Here is a 20,322-nt window from a genome sequence, read left to right as displayed (position 1 = left end):
AAATCTAAAACGAATTATTTAAGAATGAAATATCTATTTTTTTTTTTATTAAATTGATATTCAATTATTTTTATCGGCCATCAGAAAAAAATCCTTCGATCCAGCCGGATTGGAACCGATGTCTTCCAGCACACCGTGCCAGACGCTATACCAACTAAGCCACGGAACGAACCAGCGTACCTCATGAATTTTTCTATGTGCTTGCGTCGTATCTTTAAAGAATGCGCTAATTTGTTACACGATTTACTTTATCATATAAAATTCCGAAAACAGACAAATCTAAAACGAATTATTTAAGAATGAAATATCTATTTTTAATTTTTTTTTATTAAATTGATATTCAATTATTTTTATCGAACAGTCAGAAAAAAATCCTTCGATCCAGCCGGATTGGAACAGATGTCTTCGAGCACACCGTGGCAGACGCTATACTAACTAAGCCACGGAACGAACCAGCGGACCTCATGAATTTTTCTATGTCTTGCGTCGTATCTTTTGTATTTGGATTTTCAACGACTTTTTAGCCGTAGCGCCATCTATGAGAAATCTATGATATTTCGTCACCCAGTTAGATACTTACCTTTGCAGCTATCAGCTTCGGCTAGAGATGTCGCTATTCATTGTATTTCTAACTTTTTTTAATGAATTGATATTCAATTATTTTTATGTGAAATTACTCCACTGGTTTGTTATAATTATTAATACAAAGATCGAACACTCAGAAAAAAATCCTTCGATCGGATGAAATATCTAACTATGCAGATAAATTTTATATAGGGATATTTTTCTTTAAGTACTACAAAGAACCAGCAAAATTTTGGTATTGAACCGAAGCACTATAGTTATTAAAGTCATATTTATTCCAAAACTTGAAAATTACCAAGCGATTTAATGACAGGGCGCGCAGCCCGTTGCCCCATCAGTCGCCATCGGGCGCTTATTATTACAGATTCAGATTCAGAGGGCAACAGATTAGATATCTATGGCTTTAAATTTATATGCTACGTACATTGAAGGACAGTGAATGTGTGTGAAGAATAGTGAATACGGGACGTAATGAAACTTGCAGGTCGAAAACGGTTTGCAACCCTTGAAAAACGTGTAAAGTATATATAAGCCTAAGCTCTACTAAGCACTTTCCGTGCCCAGTAGATGATAATGTTGATTAATGTTGATACATTGGAACTGTGTCAAATCTTCTCCGACTTTTCTAATTTAATCAAATTAATTTTCTGAGCTCAGAGATTGCGGCACGCGCGAGCTACCTCCACACCTCACCACCTAAAATCGAGTCTCAGGTAAAATACCTCGACTTAACATTTTTTTATTATTTACCCAAGTGTCTGCAGGTGTTTATAGGCAGTAGTGTTGTACCTACGTGCCTTTTTACCACTGACATTAATATCCCAACCACAAATATATGACAATATTGCATACACAATACAGGTCCAAGAAGTTTGGATTTTATTATTCACGTGCATACTGTCGCATTTTTACGTTTATACTTTTGATTTGCATATAATTTTGATTTAGCCTGGTTAAGTGTATTTTATATTTTCTCTTTTTTTTTTAATTTTACTTGCATGAAGCGACATCTTCCTTTTAATTTATTCGGCTTCACTGAAAACCAGTGTAACGTTATTTTCCCAGGTCTCGGTACAATAAGCTGGGTGGAGGCCATTTTGGTAACATTTTGAATGTACTTGTTTTATTTTGTGTTTAATCCTAAGGTTATGTTTTTATCATATTGTTATGTTTACCAAATGAACTGTTTTTCTTTCATAGATGATATAGTGCCACAGAGATTGAAACGTTTTTTGATTTTGATTGGAACAAGTTGTACAAGTCTTTGTATCTATAACAACAAATAACTTTGCTTGAGTTTAAACAAGAAATTACGAAGTAAATTCAGTATTTAATTTAATTTCTTGCTTATAGGCAAGGTTCGTTTTAAAAATATGAATAACTTGCTTAGTTCGCCATTTTTGCTTAGTCGAAATGAAAGTTCGTTTTAAATCTCATCCTTGTACTTGTCACCGTCTTAATTTTATACTAAAATATTCTTATAGTATGCGAAATATATGGTATCTATTTCAGCTATATTTTCCTTGAATTTTTCAAAGTCTTTTTTATTTGACTCCTATTTACACTACGATTGATTATACCACATTAATATGACGGTAAAATTACAGGCACATGAGACTTGTCAACTTATGTCTCTGGGTGACGGGCGCGGTGGCAGTGCCCCTAAGATCATTGCGATTTAAAACTCTGCACTGCAACTGCTTACCACCAGGCGAACAAATTGTTTGTCCAATCACTAGGCGTCATAAAAAAAATTAATCATTTGTACGTTATGTAGAACACCAGTACCGTGGTACTAATTTAAAGTGCAAAATTTGCCAACGGAAATGTTTTAACAATTTATTTTGCAGAATACTCACTTAAATATTTGTATAGAATTGTACGAATAAGCAGGTACGACAATTCACGAGTACGTACGTGGTTTTGCTTTTGGTCTTCATACAGATATTCTGCTAGTACGGTAGTTCTCTGAAATAGGTGAATTAGCAAACTTCTAGGGAAGTGAGTTGTAGCGTTCGAGATGTTTCTGTGGCGTATATAAGTTATTGGGAGTTTCATAATTGTAGTTTAGATATTTTAAAATGATTTTTGTAATAAATTTTTGTTCTTACATCGAATTATTAAGGTTTATTTTATGATATCAAGCGACGAGACTAACAAGTCGGTGTGTCTGGTGGTAAAGGGCCAAGATCTGAGGGGCACTGCTACTGCGCCCGTCACCCTGAGTCATGAGTTCACAAGTCCCATGCTTGTAATGTTACCAGTGTACGTTTCAGAACCGGAACGCAGTAATGCCCACATTACTGCTTGACGGCAGAAATAGGTATGGTAGCAATACTACCCCGGACGAATTTTATAGCTACTATTTATATTTATGTTGTTCAAACCTAAAAATTAAAAAATATATTTATTCTCTAACAACCTTCCTAGAAATATTTATCTCAATGTAATTATTATAAAATACTAGTTATATGTACATAGAAGAAAAACAACTAAAATTCTGAAGCAATTCAATCTATTTCCAATTAATTTCAAACCCAAATACATATGAAGTCTTTTCACTCTTCATATTTGTACAACGGCCAAAAGCTCTTAGCTGAAACCGAGAGACACCAATACTACAAATAATCTCGCTGACAATTAAACGACATGGAAACTCAATTCGTCGACTTTGTATACAGAGCGGTCGCGATAATCCGGCCTTCTTTTTATCCGGCTCTTACATTTATTTTTAATTTTCAAATTTAAAACGTATCCTATTTTGTGTGACGACTTAGGATTACGGCGTTCTTTCAGCATTTGACGAAAAATTTATTTACGTTTCATACAAAATTTATTTATAGAATTATTCTACATGAGAAAGATTTTCGTGTTATTAGGTTATCGCGATTGTTACACATAGGAAATGAAACGGCTTTTTAACGGCTGGGTGAATCAACCGTGATCATGGCGCCTGTAAAGGACCTGAAACTTTGGTATGTTTATAAAAACAAATATACCCACACGATTTAGATCTGTAAAATTTGTTTTATTTAAATTATTTCAATAGTTAGTATATATCTATAGCAGTGGGACTACTTCCACTGCTAGGCAAAGGTCTCGTCCCATAATGAGAGGGCTTGGGTTCTAGTTCCTATGCGGGCCCAGTGTCGATTGGGAACTTCACACACATCATTAAATTGCTTTGCAGACGTGTGTTCCTCACGATATTTGCTTTCACCGAAAAGCTTATAGTAAATATCGAATAAACTTCGCACTCAAATTCTGAAAAACTCAGAGTCAAACCGTTAGGTTATCACGGCTATGTTTTATACACTTTTTTTGAAGAAGATGCAAACCCAATTAAGTAACATTTCAATTGAGTATTTTGGTGGCATAAATAACATCGCCCATTGTTTTTGTTAAGCTAAAGTAATCTTTGCAAATAGTGAGATCTCGACGGTTTGGATAACTATATGACCTCGAGATACTACTACAAAACCATTTCCTCATGTGTACATTTGAGTATACTTTGCCAATGTCGGACTAAAGCGATCCATACTATATAAATAAAGTGTGTTTGTCTTCTCTTCGAGAATCTGCAGTGCGTCACTATCAGTTAAGTTAATTTTATATAGATGCGTCACAAATAATGTAGTTTCTACGAAAGTGGGAGACGAATTGTCTTACGTGACAGTGTTTTGTTTTTCTCTCGACAGCTGCGACTATACATTTAATTTAGGACGGTGTATCTTTCAGTAAAATGATTTGTCTTCGGAGTGTAATATTTTTAGGGGCTATACACAATGCAACGTATAAAACAAAGACTACTATACGACTGTATAATGTATACATGAAATGGAAATGAAATTTTAGTTTGTTTGTAAAAAAAAACTCGATTTAGATCCTCCTAGTATACGTTAACTTTTAGATATCTTAAGAAACCTAATTGTGAGGCTAAATAAAAAAAAAGTCGATAACATCCCGTCTATTATATTTTATGGTGATTAATTTTTGTATTTACAGTTTCGATTCGTAGTAATTTAAGAATCGAAAGATAGGATCCAATTGGTCAATAAATTTAGTCTCTTCGAAAATATGTCCAATTGAATGCTGATTACTTTACTAATTTTATTTACAGTTTTCCTTGTAATTTCAGAATCGAAACATATAATTCAATTGGTCCAATAATTTAGTTTATTTGAAAATATACAAAGTCCTTACGGAACTCTTCAAAGTAAATAGTAAAACGAGTGCTGGATTCTGCCAATATTGTGTAAGAGGATGATGTTTTATACAAAGATGCAATCTTATATTTGAAATATTAAAGAAAAACTGTGGTTTCGTGGAAAAGGGAAAAGTTAGGGAAAGCCTTTTTTATAAATATCTTTTTATCCAACAATTTAGAGGCGACTTTTTAAGAAACCAATTAACTGGTAAAGTGGAGTTTAACGATACGCCCACACACACAGATGTAGTGCTATTCGGAGCTTTAAATCGCAAAAACTTGAGGGATACTGCCACTGCACACTTGTCCCTTTTGGCTTCTAAAAAGATTGGTGTGCTCAACAGAGCGAAGCGGTGTTTCACATCGGGGCACCGGCTTTTGCTATACAAAGCTCAGGTTCGGCCCCATATGGAATACTGCTCGCACCTCTGGGCTGGAGCACCCAAGTATCAGCTTGATCCACTTGACTCCATCCAACGTCGGGCTGTTCGAATTGTCGACGACCCTATGCTTACAGACGGTTTAGAGCCCCTTAGTTTGCGGAGAGATGTTGGCTCTCTATGTGTGTTCTACCGTCTGTATAACGGGGAGTGCTCAGACGAACTCTTTGAGTTGGTGCCTCCGTCACTCTTTTACCACTGCACGACCCGCCGAAGGAGAAGACTCCATCCCCACTTCCTCGATGCTTGGCACGTCACGACCACTCGAGCATCTCGTTCGTTCCTTCCCCGAACCAGTAAGATGTGGAATGGCCTTCCTCCTGAAGTGTTCCCCTTGCGCTATAACATGGAGTTCTTCAAAAGACGTGTAAACAAGGTTCTCCGGAGTCGGCAACGCATGGGTGATGCTTCTGGTATTGCTCGTGTCCATGGGCGACAATGACCACCTCCCATCAAGTGGCTTGTCTGCTCGTTTGCCTACTAGTTAACATAAAAAAAAAAAAAAAAAACCTCTACCCTTCAAAACCGGAACGCAGTAGAGCTCACATAGACTGATGATATCGATGGTTTTATTCGTAATAGAGCTCCTTGTGTTCCGGTTTTGAAGGGTAAGGGTGCTGGTGAAATTACAGGCGCTTGGACTTGTTAACTAATGTCTCAGGGTGACGGGCGCAGTGGCAGTGCCCCTCAGATCTTTGTTATTTAAAGCTCTGAGTGGCACTGCTACACTGGCGAGCTTATCATCAAGCGCACCACTTGTTCGACTCGTCACGCGTTATTATAAAAAAAAATAAGTATATTTTTAAATTTCAAATATTTTTTGTTTTTAAACATATTATATCAATAGTGATTAGTTTACTTGACAGATGTAATCCTCAAGAAAGTGTGCGCTGTAGTATGGTTCATAAAAAACTGTAATAATTATTACTAAAAAAACCTAACCTAGGATTTATCTAAACCCCCAGTAATGAAGTCTCTAATAATGAACACCCAGTAACTAACACTTACCAATAACAAACGTGTTACTATGATCGAAAATTTTGACCATGAATCTTATTAGAAGTGAATGTAAAAAAAAATGTCGAACAGTAGTGCTTGACGGCAGAAATAGGTATGGTGACAGTACTAATCCAGATCAGTGATAACTTATCTAGTGCTTTCACAGTTTTGTTTTATTTTAAGTATATTTTACGAAAGCGCTTTATTAATGAAGATGAATCTTAATAACATAATAATTTTGTGGTGAAATATTAACAAGAATAATTGATTTGACTTTTCGCTTTCGGTGGAAAATTGTAAATACCCTTATTTTAATTTTATTTTATTTGCTTTTGAAGTTAATGATTTTTCAAGTACTCTTCTAAAATATGATAGCTCTAAACAAATAGGCGCGGTGGAAGCTTAGTAGGAAATTGGTTGAATGAGTGAATGATTAAAATAGAACCAACAAGTCGGGCGCCTGGCGGTAAGCGTCACGCCTGGTGATAAGTGTTACGCCTGTCCATAACAGTTGCAGTGAACTCAGAGGGAACTGCCACTGCGATCGTCACCCTGAGACATAAGTTGAAAAGTCTCATGTGCCTATAATTTCACCAGCACCTTACCCTTCAAAACTGGAACGCAGTAATGCTCGCATTACTGCTTGGCGGCAGAAATAAGCAGCGTGGCAGTACTACCCTGAACGAACTTTTTCATAAGGAGCCCTAATGCTACGAAAGGGGTGCCATGTACACACACATAGACAACCACAAATAACACCCAAACTCACGAGAGAATTAAATGTAAGTCATGGAAATATTTCTCCCGGCCCGGAAATTGAACCCGGGACGGCTGCGTTGCAGACCAGCGTATACACCGTGCGACCACACAGGCAGATTAAATGTGTGAATGTTTAATAGTACCTAATACGTAACAGTGAAGGAAAACACAGTGGTAAAATCTGTATATCGAAGTAGACTCAGCGAATGGGAAACAAAGAATTGTTAGCGCATTGTGACATTAATTTATTTTCCTTTGTTAGAAAACCTACTTTGGTTCATTAAGAATTAGTTTTATCGAAATAAGAGACCAGTGTGTGTTGCCAGTGATCACATATGGAACAGAAACGTGGTCCCTCACTAAGGCCTCATAAGAAGGCTCAAGGTCACTCAGCGGGCAATGAAAAGAGCGATGCTCGGTATTATGCTAGTTAGTATGCTACGTGATAGAATCAGAAATGAGGAAATCCGTAGGAGAACTAAGGTAACCGACATAGCTCGAAGAATTGCTCAGCTGAAGTGGCAGTGGGCAGGGCACTTAGCTAGGAGAACCGATGGTCGTTGGGGCGGAAAGGTTCTTCAATGGCGACCGCGCACTGGACGACCCTCAGTGGATAGGCTCCCCACCAGGTGGATCGACAATCTGGTAAAGGTCGCGGGAAGCCGATGGATGCGGGCAACGCAGGACCGATTGACGTGGAGATCGTTGGGCGAGGCCTATGCCTAGCAGTGGGCGTCGTATGGCTGAATGATGATGATGATGAAATAAGAAATAAATAATCTCAGTACAGAGTACCGACCTCAAAAGTTCGTGGAATTACATCTATTTGCCAAGTTTTATTTAAATCGGTTACCGGAAAGTGCGTGAAACCGGATTCATCCCCTAGTTTGCCACCCTTGCAGGTGGAATACTTTCTTCTAATTCAAATGTGACCAATACTGAGGCACCCTCTTTCCAACAAAAAAGAATCATCAAAATCGGTTCACAATGGCTTGAGTTATCGTGTAACTTATATACAATAAAAAAACAGTAGAATTAATAAATTAACCTCCTCATTTTTTTTAAGTCGGTTAAAAAAGAGTATCAACAGAATGATGAGGGGCGACCGCCTTTGCAAATCACATATACTAAGTGACGGGACGAACAAGTCGCGCGTGGTGACCACCCGCGACACGCCTGTCCATAACAGTCCCAGTACCGTTCAGATGTAAATCAGAGCAAAATCGCATAGATTTAAGGGACTGTCACTGCGCACGTCACTTTGAGACATAAGTTGGCAAGTCCTATGTGTCTGTAATTTCACCAGCACCCTTGCCGTTCAAAACCGAAACGTAATAATGTCCACATTACTCCTCGGCGACAGAAATAGGTAAGTTCAAATTATACCTATCTTTAATTTCTTAGGTTTTCGCGTCACATTGGTAATGAAACTATTTTTTCGGATCTGAATTACGTATAAATGTACAGCCAACCGTGACTATACTAACTCTAAGGGGCCGGAAACATTCGTTTAAAAAAAAAACAATTTTACGCAATTTAGACCCGAAAGATTACTTTCATTTTCAATATCAATATCTATTTTGGATTCAAAGTTCGTGACAGTATAATGGCATTCACATGTCATGACGTATGTCCACAAAATGTTTATTTCTTCTTTCTTTAGAGTCTTATAAAATCTAAACATTTTTGTTACGTGTTTGTATAACCGATTTCTAAATTCAAATCCACACTTAAAAGGTAGCATTAAAAAAATTATGAAAGTCCCGTGTAACACGAACCTCTAGCCGTTTCGTAAACGATATAATCACGCTATAAAATAGCGTTTAGCTTTGAAAACGTCTCGCCCATAAAAATGTTAAGGGCCGCCTGACATTTATTTGACAGCCCTCTCTAGAAGCTATATATTTCAAAAGAATTGCTTCTATTTTTCATATTCAAATTATTTTAATTTTATTTGTAGTGCGCATATGCGCCATCTATATGATGGCATCCCACGCTTATGCCACAAGCTCTATATTGAAGATTCGATTAATGAGAAAATTATATTGTTTTTAAAGTAAACAACACTGTGTTTAATGATTTTAGTTATAATTGAAGTGAAAGAGTTCCTCCAGGGAAGTATTGCCACCTATTTCTGCTAAGCAATAATGTGAGCATTACTGCGTTCCAGTTTTGAAGGGTAAGGTGCTGGTGAAATTACAGGCACATGGGCCACGTCAAGTTAGGTCTCAGGGTAACGGGGGCACTGGCAGTGTCCCTCAGACCTTTGCTATTTGTCCCGTCTCTTGATATCATAAAAAGGGCAATCAAGGGTCAGTTACTTTTGAATAACATGGTATCTTAAATTGGAAAGGAAATTTTTTTTTTCGGGTCTAATACGTGTATACCAATTTTTTTTCCAAACAAACCCACTGTGTAACGTAAAACTTAAGACCTCTATGGTATCTTAAATTAAAACAACATCATAAATTAACGCATACGGGATATGCGTGCTTATAACTTCGCAGGCGTGACTTAGTAACATATTATGGTAAAATTAGAATATAGAGAAAATTCACAACTTGCAAATATGATCCTATTGTTAAATGTTAGAGTCTAAAATCAAAACATTAGTGTTGGGAAAAGATAAATATAATTAAGATTTATTTATTTCATTATAACTTAATCTAAATACAAGCAATCCAAATAGGTAAAGAGACGTTGGAAGACGTGGGAAGGCCAGCATAAGTTTCATCAGTTATTACAACAAAATCATGCAAAATAAATTACTAAGTGTACTCACCATCCTGCTTAACAGTATTTCCAAGTGGGCCACAGCTGGCGAGCCACACGAAGAGTGTCCACCGCAGCATCAGCCCAAACCCTCGCTGCAGCTCCGGCTGGTTATGGAAGTGCCGGACAGTCGGACGGCTGCCTCGACGTGGCGGCATCGCACTAGCATTGGTTTGAAATCAATAGCATTGGTTACGCAACTGCCTGTCTTAGCATTTCATTTTGTCATCACTGTTGGGAAAATCGGTGTCGGTAACGTTATGTCAGAAAATGGAATTAAGTGATACGGTCAACATTGTTCAAAGAATTGATAGTTAATCTATATTCAATAAGAATAGATTTAAAAAAGATCTTAAATTTACAACCTAAGGACCACTAGGGTTCGTCAATGCTAACACAAATTTAGAAGAGATTTCGTAAAAAATTCCGAATAAAAAAAAAAAAATCCGTCCTGTATATTGTCCAGTTCAAAACTTCTAATTATACTGGCACCATTACCGCTCTGGATAGCATTGAACACCAACTGAACCAACCATGATCCAGAGCGGTGATCGCAGCCCCTATCTCTGAGTCAGCGATTCAACTTTTTAAATAAGTCCCGAGTTTCCGAATCCCCGGAGCCCCCGCCCGTTTCGACCACGATCGCTGCGCACGAAGTCGTATATCGGCTCCAAGGCAGTATGTTTCTATTTTCCTTACTATTTATCTATCACTGTATTTTCAGCCGACCAACTACGAAGTTTATCTTAAGTGGGACGTAGCAAAAGTGCCTACACGCGTTGCGTCAAAAATTTTAAAAAGGAACTAGTTTGACTTATTTTGTGGTATCTTATAAGATGGAAAATAATGAATGCAATTATAATTCGCACTGACTTTGCTGAAAGTTACAATGTAACCTTCTTTTCTACAAACATTTATTTGTTTTAATTCAAAAGGCAATGTTTCTAGAACATATGGCCTGTTTTAAAAAGATAGTTCACGTTTGCGTTAACCCGACGAATCATATATCGGCTTAGTGTTGTCATATGGTTATTTTAGTCAAAGTGGAAGGTTCGGTGTATTGTTTTCATATTCTTTTTATATATTACACGCACTTATGCACTTCGCAGAACATCTAGATCAGAACCAATTTAGAAAAGTACATTTCTCAAATTGGGCCTACCGGGAATTGAACTCGGGACGTCTGCATCCAGCGCCAACAAGGTTAGACCTAAATCGTCAATCCAAATACTGTCCAAAATAAAAAAAAATATTTATTATTTCAGTTTTGACCAGTATTCTTGAAAAGCAGCGATATTCCATAATAAAAAAATATCTATAAATAGAAAAAATTACAGGCAATTTCCATGACGACTAAAAGCTGCGTTATCGAGCGATCTGTTTAACCATTTTGATTTATTAGGGTCACCTTACTTCGGCCGATAGGGCACGAGCTCGAACACCTCCGATTATATAGATTTTAACCTCATTTCGAGGGCGCTTTTAACAATGATATCGGCGCGTTTTTTGTTTTAATTATTCATAAAATAACTCAGTAGGTAGTCGATAAGTGCTATAATCCCAGAAACAATGTTTAAGAGAAGACGAACAAGTCGTGCGTCTGGTGGTAAGCGACTCACTTGCCCATAGCAACTATAAGTCGCAAAAATCATGCGGGGCACTGCCAGTGCGCCCGTCACCCTGAGACATAACTTGACAAGTCCCATGTGCCTGTTTATAACAGTAGCTATTTAGTTACTATTGGGTTGATTATAAATAGCAGTAGCGGACTTTCTGCCACCAAGCAGTAAAGTGAGTGTTATTTCCTTCCGATTTTGAAGGGTAAGGGTGCTGGTGAAATTACAAGCACTTAGGACTTGTCAACTTGTGTCTCAGGGTGACGGGAGCAGTGGCACTGTCCCTCAGATCTTTGTGAAAGCTCTGAGTGGTACTGCAACTGCTTTGGACAGGCGCGTCTATCACCACCAGGCGCGCACGACTTGTTCGTCTCGTCCCTTATTATTATTTAAAAAAATGCAATAAAAATATAAGAAAAATTTGTAGTTTTCAACATTGAATTCATTTAACTTGAGGATGCTGTCATGTTTTTTAGACTACTTTACCATACTTAGTACCTATATAATATTTACACAATCAAATTCACAGTTCTAAACCTAACCAATTAGTAGATAAAACTATAGAAATAGACAAGCTGTTCTTAAATCGTTTTTTGCCTTTGAAGCTTATCATTCAGTGAACTTTATGTCTTCTAGAGGGCATTTTTTATGTCTTCCCCAACTTGAAAAACATGCTCTATACCTTGAAATTAAACTATTGGATTTACGAGTAAATAGTGTTCATGTGTATGTTTTTTCAACCAAATCAACGTTTCGGGGCCTTTACAGATCCTATGATCACAGTTGACTGAGATGGTAAAGTCATTAAGCAGTTTATATATATCTGATGTTAACGCAAACCACCCTATTTTTTATAGTTACAAAAGTTATTTATTAAATACAGAACATTCCAATTTACGTTACATTATTATGTTATTACAAAATATTTTATTTTATTTCAAATAAAATTTATTATGGTTTAATAATGGAAACTAGACATATGAAAATTAAAATTAAAACATTAATTAGTACTACAGTCTTATGTCTGTTTAGAATGTTTCATCTGAGGAAATACTGGATCCTAAACTAGTGGTACGGAGTTAATCATCTTTCCTATTGAAATTAGGATGTTTTCAAAGGCCTCGGAAAAACCAAACAACTCGATAATTTTATACAGTAAACAAACTTTATTATATAATTACGATGTACTCGTCTGTCAATACGATAATATGAGGGTACTGGTGTAAGCGCTCTATTACTTTTAACGAGACTTGTAAGTAGATTTCTGGGAATATAACAAATTACAGCTTTCGCGTTTTACTACGGGGAACAGGATGGCATTATACTTAATTGTTATGAGGCAAACAGTGTATCGGGTTTGCACCTGCAAGTGTGGAATAAGATTTAATATAGTTGAAGTAAGTTCAAAGAATTGTTCAACTTACGTCGACTCGTTAGTCATGTCTAGCTTTTATTCCCTCTACGTCGAGTTTATAATATCTGTTACGCTTTTATTCCCTCTACGTCGAGTTTATACAATCTGTCACGCTTTTATTCCATCTACGTCGAGTATATACTGTCTCTTATTCCCTGTACGTGGAATGGTGTAATTGTTGGGAAGAGAGTTTAAATTCATAATAGTTTTTGTTTGTGCAGTCTAGTGATAATATGAGTAACAAATCATTCATTCATTTGAATAAGAAATTGGTAACGGCGATTCAATTTATTTCCATTTACTAGAAATTATTACTAATATTTATTAATAATAAATTATTGCTAGAAATGTTGCCATTACAGATTACAAGAAAATAGTTATTTACACATTATAGGTGTTTACGAACAAGTTTTGTTATCTACATTATGGTTCCGAACATAATTTAATCGCATAATAAAACTAACCTAATTATAACTGCAATATCGAGTTCGTAGGTTTTCGCGATTGTTACACATAGGAATTGAAACTATTTTTCCGGATTTAAATCGCGTATATTTGTTTTTTCAAACAAACCGACGTTTCGGGCCCTTTACAGGTCCCATGGTCACGGTTGAATGAGGTGGTACAGTCTTCTACCAGTTATGTCTAACATTGATGCAAACCTCCCTATTTTTTCACTATAGTTACAATAGTTATTAATTAAATACCTTATTTTTAGTTTAAAGGGCCCGAAACGTCGGTTCGATACATAGTTTCATTTCCTATATAACTGCAATGTCAAACAAATATTGTTTCAAACATTATTCAGTCTTTTTAATATTTTTTTTGACTGAACTGTATCAAAGTTGACAGGAATAGATAAGCAGAACCGTAGACTCGTCATAAAGTGAAGTAAGAGAAAGAATTTACTTCATGTATGTAAGTGATTTTATTTCTTTTCATCGTTCACACAAAAGTCGCCTGAAAATTGCTGCTCACCACTCACCACCACCACTTGTACTTCGTTTCAGTTCTATTGTATTTTTATGTGACAAGAATAAAAAAAACATGAATTGAGGAAGTAACAAGTCATGGCGTAAGGTACACCTCGACTGCATCACGCAACGACCTGCGTAAGTGAGCTGAAAGATGACTACGTCTAGCTGAAAACTGGTGCGCGTGTTGGCAGACTCATATACAACTTACTATTTGTGAGTAATTTTCGGACAATCTGTTTTGTTTTAGTTCTGTTGAATTTTTTATGTGACATCAATAAAGAATTCTAATTCAATAAAGTGAGTTATATATCGGCTAGATGGCAAGACGCGTATAGCTGAAGTAGACAAGACGCGTAGTCTGTTATTGTGAATATTTCTGTTAATGGTTTCTTCATTATGTTCTTTGACACAATTGAAGCAAGTTATAACAAATCTAATAATTATTATTATGACCCAGGAATAAGACTCGTGCTGAAGACCCACAATGTTGTGGTATCAACTCTGACATTATGTTTTCTGCTCTACAAAATGAATGTCCTTATAAAGGTCAAGCTTAAAAAGCCTCCGAAGTCAAAGCGAACGAACATCTGGAATACAGAATAATAGTACACGTGAGTAGATTCAAAGACATGATAAATGATCCAGGTCATTATACCAGTACAGATGCAAAGCATGCAATTAGCAAAAAGCTAAACTAGGCTTTGTTTCGGCTGGCCTAGAAAATGCATTGTCTGAAAGACAGCACCCGAAATATGCACCGTTGTACCGTGAAGAACATTTTCATGTATATGTAACATGTTTATGTGTGTGTCCATGGCACCCGCGACACAGGTTTACCCTAGTGCGGGGCTATGTTGAGCGTGTGCGTTATTTATTTATATTTATATTTACATATAATAAAAATAATTGATTAAGAACAGAATGTTAAATGTATCTATAATCAATATTGTGTTGTTCACGAGAGTGTGATGGTGTTTGGTGGTGTATACGTGTGCAACTATACATGCAATTGAGTTAGGGAGTCACCACGGCTGATCGTCGTTATATCGTGATAGTCGACGGCTGATCCTGGTTTAGATATAACTGACGCGAAGGCGTGCGAACGGCCGCGTCAATGGCGAGCCGTCTTCATTAAGCCGACAGTGATAATTCAGGTATTAAGCATGTTTTTGATATACAAAAATAACACTGACCTATTAGATCGAAAATTGATTATCTTATTAAGTTGATACTAATAACAATCATGTATAAATCCCACAAATTTAATTGTAACATGGTTGCTGTCCAAATTAATTACTGTTTACGAGAAAGACACCAGTTTTTTGTTTCTTCAACGGTATAGATAAGTTTGTCGCTGTGTAATTTCGGTTGTTCCCCTTATTATTAACGTTATTTTTTCGTTCTTTCCAATATTGCGTGACGAAATATCAACTTAATAAATGTTCCGTTCTTCACCTTTACCAGATAAGCTTTTGAATCGAAAATGGCTTGTTTCAGGCGCAAAATAAAAATTGCCAGTTGTAAATATACGTATGTTTATGGCAGTTTATTGTCTTCAAATGTCGTATCAAGTGTTTTTTATGAGAACGAATGACATTTAGAAACTATGAGGTTATAGTAATAACATCATTTTCTTTGTAGTTTTGTTTTGAGTGCTATTTTCCGAAAAATAAGACTTAATTTAGATTTTGGTAAGCTTGAAATAGAAACGCATTGTAAACGAAATATTCCTTTTAATGCTTTCCCCTCAATGGTCCAGTAGAAACGTTAACGGAGATAGATAGATGATAGACAAACCTGCTTCGCCTCCTCCACTCCCATCTGTCTCTTTAAGTACGTATTTACATACTTAGATTTGTAAGCACGAAAGTAGGAAAAATAAATTTTTTTGACCACATAGCCCCGCACTATTAAAACCCTGTATCGCGGGTGTCATGGTCACACACATAGACAATCACATATTACACCCAAACTCACGAGAGAAATAAGTGTAGACCATACAAATTTTTCTTCCGACCCGGCAATCGTACTCGGGACCTCTGCGTGACAGTCCAGGATTGTACCCTTTCGGCCACAGAGGCAGTTAAAATATGATGAGCTAGACAACTATATCAATTAGCTTGTTTAATACTAATACAAAATTACTTAGGGGCACTACCCAGAATATCCAGACCAGAGCGCAAAGTGATTCTATCGGGAATTGAATAGCTGACCTCCTCATCTAGCGCTCGCATTGTTATCTCTGGGCCACCGTGAACGTAAAAGGTTGACTATGTTTCCATATTACAAATTCCTCAGAAGTCAATAGAATTTGTAGTCATGACAACTTAACGATCACAGATTAAATTTCCTTAATTTTTTCCTTTAAAAATAAAATTGTTCAAGAAAATAAACTCATCAATTTTTGTGCAGTATTTTTGTTTTAAAAGGTTCACTCAAAAACACTTTTACAACATAATTGGTTTTTGAATCACAGCTCGAGGAATCTGGGGTAAAAAACGGCATTCATACCCAGCGGGCATATTGCTCAGGTAAGCGCACAAAAGCTATAGTATAGAGAGCATAGTGATTGTGGCCATAATTTTTGCTTTTGAGACGGATAACTAAAGATAACTATTTATTATCCGAACATAAACTCAAGTACACACACGCCGACACATTTAGGGGAACAATAGTAAATCCCATAAAAATAAAGTGTGTTAAAATAAAAAATTTCTAGACTATAATTTTTTTCTATTAATTGTTTTAATTTCTTAAATCTTCTTTTAATTTCTGACGCAGATTTTCTTGTCGTATCAATGGCATACACCACAATGATTACCATTGTAGGGACATGATTTGCCAATCGGCGTGAGGTATGTACTCACCGATTGTAATTATGGTTATTGAATGTCAATAGTACTTTGTGAAATTACTCCACTAGTTTGTCATAATTATTAATTCAAAGATTGAACACTTAGAAAAAAATCGCTCGATCGGGCTGGATCCAAGATCAGATCTTTTGTTTTGGTGTTTTAAAGACTTTTTTTGTCGAAGCGCCATCTGTGACAAATCTATTTTCTCATTCAGCCAGGTACCTTTACAGCTACCAGCAGCTGACTAGAGATGTCGCTTTAATAATTGTAACTAAGTTTATTGAATGTCAAGATGTTTTGTGATAATGGTATTCAATTATTGTTTTGTGAAATTACTCCACTAGTTTATATTAATAATTATAACATACTCGCCGATTCTTATCCAGGTTGCGCTAGAGTACAGGAAAGTAATGGTATGGCGTACGGGAAGGCTCCTTTCGTACACACGTGATATAGATTTTTCGAGCGGTTCGAGGTTGTTATGGCGTTCTTGTTAATTTTATAAACTTTAGTTGATTTTTTATTTATTTATTAAACTTAGACTTAATCAATGTTATACTGTTTTAATATTTAAATTTACTACAGTTTTTGTTTTGCCGTAAAATCTTAAAAAATGCATTTTGCTTAATTTCGATTATTTTTCAATAAAAGTTCAGTAGGCTGTACTAAGTCGATGTTAAATTATCTGTTTTTTTATGTTTGATTCTTATTTATTGAACATTACTATTTAATATCTCATATTTTTTGTTCCACAAAATACACCGGTGTGTATTCGCACTTTTAATTTTTTGAACTAGCTACGCTTCGCTGCCTTCATAAAAGTCTTATGAGAAGAGATAAGTGTTGTTAAAACTTACCAAGCTTGTAAGAGTTTGCTGCGGAGATCATATAAAGGTATGTGTAGTATTGACTCCTAAAGTACAGATCGATAGCTAAATCGACGTAAGTATCCTGGGAATTAACTGCCTCAAGAGATTATTCATGTTACGTCAACTAACGGTTTTAAAAATAAACTAATTAGTTGTCAATTAAAACGCACAGACAATGTGAGAAAGTGACTATAATATTGTGAATGTATATTATTATGTGAATAATAATTCAGCGTTTATATATGCGCATCATCAGCCTGCCTGTCAATCAACAAACAAGAATAACACTCTAAGCCACGAAACAAAAGGGTTGACGTAAATGTACTGCATCATAATGCGGTTATGGCGATGTTCTTTTTTTAAATTTATAAACGCGATTCGTTTGTTTTTTTTTAATCAGGATATATGTTTTTGACATCGACGCAACATCACTCAATGTTTGAGCAGGAAAGAGGGATTATCCCTGTTTGAGCACGACGGATGGCCACATTGGTGTGATGGGCGAATTTCATGCCAGTTCATGCTCATTCAATGAATGAATGACATTCATGTGTTGTCAAAACGCTTGGAGTGGACTCTTCAAGCTGCTTTGTGTCGTATTCAGCAGGTAACTATGTTAGTGTTGGGTCACCTGCACAGCAGGTATTTGTGAATTTAACAAAAAAGCCAAAAAAAAACTATGAAAATGAGTATATTACAGTAGGCTACTCGAAACACAATATTTTACGCAGGCAAAGTCGTGGGTACCAATTAATAGTATTATGTAGTTTAAGGGTTTTTTTGCGGATCTCAATCAAGTATGTTTTGTCAAACAAATAAGTATGGGATTTGTAAATAACTCGAAACTTTGATTTATTTAAAAAAAAGTTCACTTCCAATGTTTAGGAATCGCTATATCCTAAGAAATCCAAATAATATATTATTACCTTAGAGCCTTAGAATAATAACGCATAGAACGATAGTTTCATATCAAACGAACTGTCACAAGTGAGGCAAAAATCAAATTCATGTAAGCTAGTTTTAGTAGTAGGTTAATTTTCGGTTTTAGTGAATATTTATATAAAAATACAAGTTGAAACGCGTTACTTCCTTGTGGAATGTGATGTTAGTATCTATTTTATGTTTATCTGACGTATTTTTACACTCATTTACCGCACATTTCGTCATTTTTAGCTAAAATTCTTGATCTGTTCGCGGTGCAAGTTGACCTTGAGCACTGAAGGCCCGCCCGCTCGTGTAGGCCAATAGGCCTATAGGGCGAGTTTCTATTTGCCTCACTTAGCGTGTGCGGGCTAGGTTTCTATGCGTTATTATTCTAAGCTTAGAGCATATTATTACACAGTAAGTGAGATGTACACTCATGGACATATTCAGAGGAACACGCTGCAAAATGGTTGAAATAATGCAAATATCATAAGATAACAATGTTTATATGACCACTGGCCACATACGTTTAATTTGAAAACCAGTACGTTTAATTTGAAAAAAGAACTCGTCAATTGTCTTTTGTTTTCGATTAAATGTTTTGGTATATCTGGCCAGTGGTTTATACAGCGATGTTATCATTCATTCAATTTTCTTAGCGTCCCGTTAAATATTTCCATGAGTATTATTTTACAAGAAAGTTCTAAGTAGATATTTAACTTTTATTTAATACAATGTTTGATATTTAACATTCATCATAATAATTATACGTAAATCTGCACGTGCATGTGGTTTTGGAGTACGTTTCTTATACACGACCAAAAAAAAGGAAGAGATTCTTGTTTCGACTGTTTTTGATTTTTTTATATTTATTTTGTGATTATATTAGTCGACTATTCCGATATCTGTAAACCAATTTCGATGATTATTATTTTTGTTGGAAAGGGATACTTCAGTAGTGATCCCATTTAGAGAAGAATTTATAGAAGAATTAAAGAAAATATTCTACGTCCAATTATTTATTTCCCGCCATCACGTAACCTTATCCAGCAAGTCGAATATCGGCACAAATATATTGTTTTATTTTATTACCTAAATATTAGAGCGCGCTATGCAATATCAGACTTTCGCCTACAACATTTCAGTTATCATATCATACAACACGATAGAACAACATTGTTTTATACGTAATATTGTTCTACCAATATGGTCGTTATATAAATATTCACTAACAATATCCCATCATATTTTACGATCATTTATTGATTCAATTAATTGGTAAACAATTACCGACAGAGATTGTATCGATAGTTAATTTCGTAGCAAAGCTTTTATAATTGAATTTAAAGACAATTTACCTGAATTTTCATGTAGTTAATAGAGGTATAATTAAGTTCAAACGGGACAAGTCAAATTAACCTTAAATGGTTCTATACTGTCCTTTAAAATCATCGCAATAATTAATACGTATCTCTGCTAGTCACGGATCTTTGAGGAGTGTTTAGGCCATATAACGCCATGATGGATCTGTATTTCATAGATAAGCAAATTGTACTTGAAATAGTCATATTGATTAAATTCTATTAATCATTCGTAAGGCATATTCCCTTGAGAAGAATGAGTAAAAAACTTTAGGGGTTGCTCTAAACATTTGTACACATTTATCATTTGTAATACTCATTTCAATCAAGATCGAGAAAACCCGCTAAACGAGTCACTGCCATGGATATTTGTCATCAAAGTATGCAGAAACTGTATAAGAACTTTTAACGTAAAATTTTTGTTTCACTATAGCTTTCCAATGATGCGGGGAGTCTTCTTCGATACGCACTTGATATTTTACTTCATAGTTAGAGAGAGATGTTTAATACATTTACAAAATATTTGTGCCGCCACGGCATAGCA

General features: G+C 35.8%; 1 protein-coding gene across 2 annotated transcripts in view; it reads right to left on the bottom strand.

Moving 5' to 3' along the window:
- Window positions 1-20,322, bottom strand: part of LOC113236747 — a 217,643-nt gene that overhangs the window by 185,750 nt on the left and 11,571 nt on the right. For both annotated transcript variants that reach the window (XM_026472913.1, XM_026472914.1), the window contains exon 2: window positions 9,773-9,993. In XM_026472913.1, the coding sequence (XP_026328698.1) occupies window positions 9,773-9,920 (148 nt within the window). In that variant the 5' untranslated portion in view covers window positions 9,921-9,993. The remainder of the gene's footprint in view (window positions 1-9,772; window positions 9,994-20,322) is intronic.

Source organism: Hyposmocoma kahamanoa, unplaced genomic scaffold (genome assembly GCF_003589595.1).
Source record: "Hyposmocoma kahamanoa isolate Upper Pololo Valley unplaced genomic scaffold, ASM358959v1 92, whole genome shotgun sequence".
Lineage (NCBI taxonomy): Eukaryota > Metazoa > Arthropoda > Insecta > Lepidoptera > Cosmopterigidae > Hyposmocoma > Hyposmocoma kahamanoa.
This window is presented reverse-complemented; position numbering and strand designations above follow the sequence as displayed.